Genomic DNA, 10,654 nt, shown 5'->3' on the forward strand with positions numbered 1-10,654 from the left:
TTATCGGTATGATATGAAGATGTGTAATGCATGTTTGTATTTACTTTACTATTTAAAAAGTTTTGACAATGTTTTATGCATTTTTGCCTGTATTTGACAAGTGATATCACACATACTTGTACTGTTTCCTCCACTACATTTTGTTAATCAAGCTCATACGTGGACTTGGGAAGACCAAGATCTTCCTGCAAACGAAAATACAATACAACATCTTAAGACACATAAAACAAAAGCATGGCAATTGGCCTTGTGACACTTCCTGGGATATTTACACAAACATATCCAGTATGAGCTTGGCCTCTTTCTAATTCATACTAGTTAGACATTAAGAAAGAAGATTTTTATCGGTATGATATGAAGATGTGTAATGCTTGTTTGTATTTGCATTGCTATTTTAAAAGTTTTGACAATGTTTTATGCATTTTTGCCTGTATTTGACAAATGTTAGTGATATCACATATACTTATACTTTTTCCTCAACTACATTTTGTTAATCACGATTTTACATACAAATTATAGACATAGGTTTAAAATGTTTTTTTTTTTTAAAAAAATAAATAAATTAAACTACCAAACAGTATAGAGTTTTTATCTGTGTGATCAGAGTGTATTTGTAATATTTCCGATAGTCCATGAAGGCAGCAGTACAGGCAGGGTTGGAGGTTCGGTCGGACTCGACGGCCGAGGAGGGGGGCACTGTTGTCATTCGTCAGGGCTGTGTGTCGAGCTTTTGTCCAGGAGAAATGGCTGGGATTAAAGGTAAGACATTTACACTTTTTATTTCGTTTATAACGCCTCTGAAATCCGGCTCAGTTAATATAACTGTGTATGAATATCCTGAAGAGAGATGGATGCGTTGGTGATGTCCAGCTAGCTAACGGTAACGTGAGAGTAGTTAGCCGCAGGGCCAGTACACTCGGTAGCATGTAGCTGAATAGCCTGCATTCACTGGGCTAGAAGGAGGCGCTACTTAGTCAACACAATTAAGCGCACATTTGCTTCAGCTAGTTGAGACTACAGCCCTGTTATATTGCTATTACTATTATAATACAGTATTTAATGCAATTCCCTTTGAGTTGTATAACAACGTAGTAGTTACCGTTATAATGCTAATGCTAGCCGCACCTGACTTCAGTAATTACTCAGCCGCTGACTGAGATGCTGTGCTTGTTCCAGTGAGCTGCCGGGATTAATTGCTGTTAACAAGCACTCACATTGACTGTATTACATTCAGAATTAAACATGAGCTCCTGATGGCATGGCTTAGCTGGCTAATGTAGCTGTTACACGTGAAATCAGCTGATTCATCACATGATAGCTTCAGTAGCCAGGGGCCCTGCTGCTGCTAAGATGTGATTGAGGGTCTCTGGATCAACACGCACACATTGAGAAAGAAGCTATGTGACTTTATCCATGCTGATATCCTCCCTTCTGTCTGTGTTGTAGCTCTCATCAGCCTGTCCTTTGGAGGGGCCATTGGCCTCATGTTCCTCATGCTAGGATGTGCCCTCCCTGTGTACGAGTAAGTACCACCAGCACACACCCTGTGAGCCTGCTAATGTGTGTGTCTGAAGGACACTGTTCATACTTGGCACTCAAACACACCTTGGGTGATCCCAGATCAGGTTAACAGCTTTAAATGCATGGCTGGATTATCCTGCATGGGGGCTCCAGGTCATAAATGAACTGCTGGGTCCTGAATACAAACTGCCACATGAGACAAAGACAGTATTTCCATCTTTGTGAACAATAAGCCCAGTTCCTCCCTGTTTCTGTTGTTTAGTACTTATATTGTGGAATATGACGTGGCCCCCAGCTTGATTGTGTTGTGGTTTGTGATGGATTTTCAGTGTCAGAGGCTGCAGAGGTGGTTGTTGAAGAAATACTAATGTGGAACTGCTGGAAAGATCATAACACTGGTTCTTCTATGCAGTAGAAAGACACAACTATTTTTGAAATAGGTGCTACATCACCAGATGAAACAGAGAATACGGGTGGTGGTATTCCCTTTGGCTCAAAAGGAAGAAAGTGTACAACAACCAGAATGCACTGGACCGATGAACACTCCCGCTGTTGGGTGACGTACTATTTGGTTTTCGCTGGGAGTTTGCTCTAAACCAGGAAAGAGTAAGGCAGTAACAAACAATATTGTATTGTATCTAAACACTGGACTCAAATATGTTTTTAAAGGTGAGATATAGACAATGAAAAAGACCGTGGCTCATTTTTGGTCACCAGAGTCATCAGAGTTCTTTCAGCTTCCATTTTCACAGTACAGAAACAATATGGGGGCCATTTCCAGTTCATGATCTTTTGCTAAAATATGTTTCTGAAAACATTTTAGGCAATAAATGGGCAGTTTAGTAACAGAATCTTGGTTTACAGTTTATCAGCATTGCCTAGTTTTGACAGTTTGATTGGAGTTTGGTGAGACGCCCCTCACTGGATCCAAGAGAGAGAAAGAGGGGCGGCTCTTGATCTTGACACTCTACAGGAGCACAATTTTTGATGATAAAGCAGGACGCCCACCTGCGTTTAGTTTTGTCGCCCCTCAATTGCGTCATATCCCTTTTACCCTCTCTGGTTTCTATAACTTCTAAAGAACAGATGGCGATACAACAGATGATACGTCGAACAAGCTAGCAAGTTACTCTGTTGCTTACTATTGTTTGTGTCTCCTTATGTTATTGTTTTGACTGAGAGACTCTTGCAGTGTATGAAATTACCACTAACCCATAGTCAAACAGAAAAACTTGGGCTTTTAGCTCACTGGACGGTTGCCTGCTTTGTATGTGCATGAATGTACAAAAACATCAAAGATCAATTCAGGGTGGAATATAAGTATATTTCTGAGATCGTGTCAAATGAGAGCCTGGTTTATTTGAAACACACCACACCTCTCCAGTGTAGTTGCATACAGTTGATTTGCCTATTCAAATCAAGTCTGACTAGGTTTTTACAGTCACTGCATGAGACACATGGAGCTGCTGCCTCAGAGCAGGCTGTTGTAATCCAATCTCATTTGCATTTCAGCCATTGTCATCATACGAAATGACAGCCTCAGCTCTCCAGAATGTACTGGAAGATGGTGGTTAGAAAATCAATTAGTGATGATTATTAGCAGAGCCTGACTGATATTATCAGCTAATTTTATCTTATCACAGATAAATCATGATCTGTAGCCAGCCAGTGAACAAAAAGAAATGAAGACTGAAGCTAATTTAATTATAGGTTTAATGTTAAAAATTTGCTGTTCTATATTCTGTTACTGTTAGCTGTAAAATGTCTTGTATCTTGGCCACAACACCATGATAAGTGATGTATTTATGTAAAAAAATATTGCTGGATATATGATCAGGTTTTTATTGGTTATGTCAAGTATTGGTAAGGCTGCATCAATATATAGTTAATAGGTTGTAGAAATATGGCTCCTTCCTCTTATAGCACATCTGTGAAGTTCGATAAAGTGCTGAGTGCTGAACAGTCTTGGACCCTTTTTTCTTCAGTTCACTTAACTACATTTTTCTCTCTTTTCACTCTCTGCAGCAAATACTGGCCTTTGTTCCTCCTCTTCTTCTACATCCTCTCTCCCATCCCTTACTGCATCTCGCGGAGGGTGGTCGACGACACAGACTCGGCCAGTAACGCCTGCAAAGAGCTGGCCATCTTCCTCACGACGGGCATTGTCATTTCAGCCTTCGGCCTGCCCATCGTCTTTGCAAGAGCAGAAGTGGTGAGTTACAGCAGCTTCTTAGTGCTTCATATTACTTTCATCACTTCCTGGAAAACTGGTAATAGAAAGCATCTATAGAGTGAACCACAACAGATTTTGAAATAGTCCACATCTCCCATCTTTAACCTCAAACATTACCTCTTAATCTGTCAGTTTTTGTAAGACACTGTGACCCTGTTCAGACCTATTATTATCTGTCCTAAGTGATCTGATCACAAGTAGACAGCTCTAAGTATAGGTGTGATTGACCACAAGAAACATTGAGGATGCATTTGAGATCTGATCAGTCAGACCGCATATTTAACTAGAAACTGCAATATCTCCAGATTCCCTTGAAAAATTGCACAATTTAAAAAATTATTGACTGGGAAGAAACTTTTTTATGAAATGGCTATGGCAAATTATGAATTCATTGTGCCCTCTTGTAAATTTGGCATTAAATGCATGACATTAAGTTTTTTCTTTTCTTGAAAAAAGTGTTGGTTTGTCATCACTGGACCATCCTGTCTACTTTTATTGCATTTTACCTGCCAACATTTAGCAGCTGTTTCAACTGATTTCACCATTTACACTACATTTATGAAAGAAGACAAGATTATATGGATGGTAAACATGTCAGATTTTACAAATACAGTAAGAAGTAACCTATATAGTTGAGTTCTTTGTTCCCCATAGAGAAAGACCCCAGACTCCCTTAAAAAATGCTAAAGTTTGTGAGTTTTTGAGGTACGATAAACTTTATAAACCTTTCTAAATACGTCTGACAAATTCTGAACTATTTTAGCTTTCGTATAAATTCAGCAACGGTTATACATTAAGAAATTTCTTTCTCTGTGTAAAAAACCTTGTGTCTGTTTGTCCTAGTGATGTAGATGTTTATTTGCATATAGAGCAGGGAAGGGATCAAATCACTCAGGACGGATGTTAATACCAGGTCTGAACAGGCTCTCTCTGTTTATTCTGGTGAAACACACCCACTTTTTTACTCTCTCTCCTCATGTTTACAAGAGCTTAATTTAATTACAGAAACAATATTGGCCCCCGACAAATCCACTATTTACTCCATTTACTCCAGCATTTGCCAAAAATTAGATGTTAAACCAGATGTTATTTGGCCTTTTTAAAAAACAAACTATATAATAAAACTATATATTTCTAACCATTTTTTAGTATAAATGTCTTCATTAGGAACCGATGGGTGTCAGCCTTAAAGCCGTAGACAGGGAAGAGATGTCTGTAACCAAAAGATTTACAGTATTTCTGTTTTTAAGGGTTATCTCTGCCTCCCCACCAGGTTTGGTTTTGGCAGCCGATGTAGAAGCAGGCATACTAATTTGACAAGGAAGAATATTAAAATAAAAAGTGAAAGCAAACCAGCGAGACAATTAGTAAAAATTACTTTAAAAAATCATGTTTGTCTCCCTCGCTGACAGATGCTCCAGCTGCAGCGAGGACATGATTAGCATTTAGCTCCTGGCTGCTGTAAACATCCCTTCTTGCTGTGTGTCCTGAATACACAACTGAGGAGCAGCGTGTGGAAATGATTCTGTAAACTGTTGCTGTTGACACCCACTTGATTTTGGCCTAAATATGCTGTGCAGTCTGGCAGCACGCAGGCAGCATTTGTTAACCTGAATTATTGATGTGTTGGTTTACAGATCGCCTGGGGGGCGTGTGCGCTCGTGCTAACGGGTAACGTAGTCATCTTCGGGACCATCCTGGGCTTCTTCCTGGTCTTTGGATCCAACGACGACTTCAGTTGGCAGCAGTGGTAAAACAGCAGAGAGGGGGACCTTAGTCTGAACTGTTTTTATTAGCGTTACAACTTATTATTATTATTATGGTATTACTGTTTGGTTCTTGTTGTTGTTATTTATATGATGACCGCCCATCCATAGACTCACACCAAACCAGTGCAATACTTTCTTTTTTTTTACCGCCTGCATCATATTGAACTGACACGTGTGGGATGGAAAATGCTGACTTTGAGTTGGATTGTTTTCTCATTTTAGTTTCGCTCTCTGACTTTGGCTCTCTGACTGTGTTTGTCAGTTTTCTCCATTTGCGTGTCGAGCATTGTAAGCTGTCGAGCGCTGGTGAACAAATACGTGAAAAAGATTCTGATTGATGTCGAATAAGACTTAATCTGACCAAACAGGCAGGGTCATACTTTGTCTGGGCTCCGTTCTCTATTTAGTAGACACACTGGAAGAAGCTTTTACTTCACTCAGTTGAGTGTAAATCAGCAGAAAACTGATGGAAAATCTGTACAGCACAAGCTCAGATTTCACCAATCCTGATGACAAAGAGGTCCATTTCCAGTGGGCACGGGTGTTATTGATTGAAACTGTGTCTATTTTTTATTTTTGTCACAATGAAAGGTGAAAATTCAGCTGAAAGAATGCAGATTTTTAATTAGTTTTCTGCTAATGTTGCTAAGATGTGAAAGCAAACAAGTCTAAAAGATCACTGTCATCCTTCAAACCCTGTTACATGTGTAAATGTGATTTAAATCCAGCCGTATGTTCTTTCTTTCTGTTTGAAGGTTGTTTTTTTTTTAATGTCTGCACTCCATAAAAATCATTTGTCATCACACTTAATAAGGAGACAAGGTTCAGGAGCAGTGAGAGGAGAGGATTCATTCAAACGTCCTCACCACCACCGCAGAGATCAAATTAAACTGACTTGGTGATTTCCCAGGTGCCAACTGGATGCAGGCTGCTTATTCACCCTGTTTTTTTTTGCACATGATAGCTCGTACCTCACTCTCAGTATGGGTAAGCCTCGCCTCGTCAGGTCAAGACAGCATGGAAAGCCGTACAGTAGCCGCCAGCTAGCGTAGGATTAGCTCGAGGACAGCAGCCTTGTTGGACGCTCAAGCCAAGCCAAGCTAAGAATATAAAGGCCTGGTTGGTCACTAACAGCTCTTAAGCTTTTCAATGTGACTCCTTCAAAATAAAAGAATCCAGCGTCTATGCTCAGTGTTAATGTCGTATTTCTCTCTAGAAGCACACACCGTCGCATTTCCTCACACCAGCATTTTCATGATACAAACACTGTTATGTTTTATGATTTGTTTTGGAGAGTTTCTATGATCTCTGGCCTGTGGGAAGGAAAGTTTGTACACTGGTTTGCTTAATCTGTTGGCAGCTTTGGGATCAGCACAGCCTGCAGTCAGTCAGGTGCTGCCCTCCTGTCGGCTGTTTAACTGCATTAGTGGAGGCTAAACTAAAGGAACTTAGCGTCTGCTGCCTCGTTGAAGCACTGGTGTGTTGAGTGTCTACTATTTCCTGTTTTTTGTTTGATGGCTCAGTTTGAATATGTGCTCTCTGGAAGATGATTTAAATGGTACTGAAGTTCTATAATTTGTTTAAAATGTGACTAATAATTTCAAGACAGCCCAGGTGATTCTTTCCAGTTGTTAGTAGTTCCGTAGGTAGCTTTATGGCCTTTCGACAAAGCTCATAAAGTAACGTACCTTTGAGTGAATATAGCTAACAAAAGGTTTTCAAACTAGAAAGACAGAAAAAGCAATTAAATACAGTCCATGTAGCTGAATTAAACAAATACAGTACAGTGCAACACTAACAGTTGATCTGAAGCACAAATTAATATTGAATGATGAAATAAGGACTCAATTAGATGACAGTGGTGAGACGTAAATTGTTATGTTATTTGGTTGAACTGACCCTTTAATGTTAAGGAATCATCTACTGAGGGTAGGATGGATTTCCATGCAGAGCAGATTTCCAATGATAGATTATAACACTCATAATATCCACATGTTTTGTCCCACAGCGTAATTTCTACTTTCAGAACAACATTTTCTGACTTAAAATCACAAATACAGTAAATAAAACTTTTAAAGGAGTAGTACAACATTTGAGTACATTTTCTTTCAAGAGTTAGATGAGAAAATTGCTGATCTGTAGCATATTTGACATTGTGCAGTACCCTGTAACGAAGACGCTTTACTACGCTGGATTTATTTTTGTTTTGTTTACACTGAATCAAACCATGGCGGCATAATGATGCCCCATTGTGTGGTTTTTGGATAGCATACCGCTGTTCCACAAGAGGCGTAATGTGTAACACGATAAATGTAACATTTTACGTACGCTTCAGGCAGCACTTTCTAAACAATGGAATAACAACAGTCATTTACCCTGTCTGTTTTTATGGTGGGTCTCTGACTCTTGGTATAAGCCTGATATTGGGCGCCTATTTCACGTGACATTCCCTTCTTCCTTCTGCTATCTGCGTGTTACTGTTTCAAAACCCCGCCGCTACAGGAGACAACAACAACCATCTCTGAGGTAACAACCTACATGCAAAACATGTGCATGTGCCCCCACCGACACTGTCTTCTCATATAACTCTCATCTAACAATTGGTTCCTTCTGCCTGAATCACACTAACAGCTACACTTTCTAAAGAAGAACAAAAAGTTCCCACATTAATTAAAAACTGTGGGAAGCAGAAAAAAACAAAACATTGGAAATCTGCCTCAGGAGCCGGTCTCTAAAAGCACTAACCGACATCTGCATTAACACTTCACACTCAGCTATAATATTTTTGTACTTCCTCATCTGTCACATGACTCTTCCAGAGATCACAAACTCAGTGAAGGCAGCGATTGTATTAAAATGTATTTAACTAAGTTACTGAATATTGAAAACTACTGACATGATTTGTGCATATTATAATGTGACACTACTCTGAATCTAAACGAACGTGAACATGCTCCCAGCAGTAGATTTACCCACTGGTGGTGGTCTGTAAACCAGTCTGTGTTTGGACAAGCAGGGTAACTCCATATTGTGTTCCCGTATGACGCTATGTTTTCCGTTTTCTCCCTGATGTGAAGAATCTGGTCTGTAGACAGGTTTTTTTCTCTGTTTCTGTTTTAAGAGAGATGTTACGCTGTGTTTCTCACACGTTTGGGGGGATATTGTATTTATTTATTTCATGTACAACGCCATTTTCTATCTACAACTTTTGTGTTCAAGAGGTAGAAGTCAGCATGGTGGTTTTCTTTTTTTTAATAAATGCCATTTTTGAACATTCTCTCCTTTGAATGACTACAAATGCATTTGCTCTGCTGCTGAGACTGGATCAGATCAGACACACATGCTCACTGTGAGACTTCGACACCTGACGGGAAATAAACTTAACTGATATCATCGGCATGGCCTATTTAGTTTGTCCTGCTGGTGAGCGGCACTCAGGAGAATCAGCACGTTTCTAGACAGAAAGAATAGAGTCAAAACATCTCAACATGTCAGGCGGAATGGAGGTGAGGATTTTTGATTCTGAAGGGAAGTCAACTTGATTTTCACCAATTTACTCGTTGTTTGAAAGGGTGCTGGAAATCCTTGGTGTATTCAGAAGTGCTTGGAATTGTAACTGCATTACTTTAATAATAACAACACTTTAATTTTGGTACGACCAAGTCTACTTACAGACAGGTGACACATTTTTAAATGTGAAACTTGTTTTGTGCTTTCCTTTAATCTGGTACCCCTCTGTCGATATAGCACAATAACATCTGATATAATGTGACGAAGTCAAACACTCATTTTGAGTACAGTATATGTATATAAATATGTAAGTTATTACATCTGTAAGGTGCCTGAAAAGCTTAAATTTCCCTTGAAAAGTGCTTAAATTTGACTATGGATAAAGGTGTACGAACCCTATTTCAGAAATTGCTACATGGTTGTGGCTCTAGCAGGAAGTTTGAACATCTCTTTATTATTAGGTTTAATTTGGGTGGATAACTACCTTTATGTAAACAACAACTAAATGTATTTCACAAAGAAATTCATTATAACATATTTATATGTACAGTATACAAAGTAAGAAAACAAGGTTTTCCTGACAGGAGACTGGGAGGAGCAGCTGTGTTTTGTCTCCCTCTGCTGGTATAAATATAATAGTAACTGGAACAGCAGCATGCAAAGTTAAACACACTGTCAACACCTCTATGAGAAGAGAGAAGAAAAAGATCCAAGTGAGAAAATGTCTCATTTATAGACATGTTTGGCACCAACGAGCCCCAACTTCACACTAATGAGAACATTTAAAAAGTTAAAACCGTCTCTTCTTTTATCACCAAAACTTTTTACTGTTTTTTATTATCACTTTACATTTTTTGTTGTGCTTCATAGGTGTAATAATACAAGTACACAGCATAGTGTACTTTTTTAAATTTGTAATGTGTTTCTACTATCAAGCAAGAAAACAAAAAGTCCCTGGGATGCTGCTGTGCACCATCCTGATACTGAATAAATAGTTAAACTCAAATAGTAACAAAGAAATCTCTGGGATACATTACGATCTTTAAAGGAATAATTCAAAAATTTATAATTAAATTTACAAAACACAGAGAGCATGTATCTCCACTAAGGCAGCACAATTCACTGCAAAATCTGCATCCAGATCTGGATCTGCATTACAACACACACACAGACAGCGGTGGAGGAAATATTCAGCTCCTTTAGATAAGTACCACACTGTAAAGTAATATAATAATAATATATAATAATACTCTTACAATTAGAAGTCCTGCATTATAAATGTTTCTTTAGTAAAAGTGTGTATAATTAAAGATAATCACAAGAATCTACTTAAAAGTAAAAAGTACATGGATTAAAAGTAAAAGTACTCAAAGCAGAAAAATATTTCCTGTGACTGTTTATCTATTATGTATTACATCAGTAGATTATTATGACTCATACAGGATTTTACCATTGTAGCTGGTTGAGATGGAGCTCATTTTGAAAGGGACTGCGACCGATCTTTTTTTTTTTTCATTTCATTTCATTTTCTGTTTTTTTTGTCCAACCAATGGTTCAAAACTCAAAATAGTAAAATAATTGAAATAAAAAACAGCAAATCCTGGCATTTGAGAAGCATGAA

The 10,654-nt window shown here is 38.6% G+C and overlaps 1 protein-coding gene across 1 annotated transcript; it reads left to right on the forward strand.

The window, feature by feature from the left end:
- The first annotated feature begins 667 nt into the window (after nucleotides 1–667).
- On the forward strand, nucleotides 668–8,800 carry LOC141013786 (leptin receptor overlapping transcript-like 1). Its single transcript, XM_073487648.1, has 4 exons — nucleotides 668–759; nucleotides 1,447–1,522; nucleotides 3,547–3,733; nucleotides 5,392–8,800. The coding sequence occupies exons 1-4, from the start codon at nucleotides 744–746 to the stop codon at nucleotides 5,506–5,508; spliced, it is 396 nt and encodes a 131-aa protein (XP_073343749.1). The 5' UTR covers nucleotides 668–743; the 3' UTR covers nucleotides 5,509–8,800.
- The last annotated feature ends 1,854 nt before the right edge of the window (nucleotides 8,801–10,654 follow it).

The sequence above is a fragment of the Pagrus major genome, chromosome 18 (genome assembly GCF_040436345.1).
Source record: "Pagrus major chromosome 18, Pma_NU_1.0".
Taxonomy (NCBI): domain Eukaryota; kingdom Metazoa; phylum Chordata; class Actinopteri; order Spariformes; family Sparidae; genus Pagrus; species Pagrus major.

What these genes read in the sequence shown, in the direction of transcription:
- LOC141013786 (XM_073487648.1), top strand. An exon ending in TGTGCCCTCCCTGTGTACGA is followed by an intron (nt 1,523 to 3,546) that starts GTAAGTACCACC and finishes CACTCTCTGCAG; the next exon opens with CAAATACTGGCCTTTGTTCC. An exon ending in TCTTTGCAAGAGCAGAAGTG is followed by an intron (nt 3,734 to 5,391) that starts GTGAGTTACAGC and finishes GTTGGTTTACAG; the next exon opens with ATCGCCTGGGGGGCGTGTGC.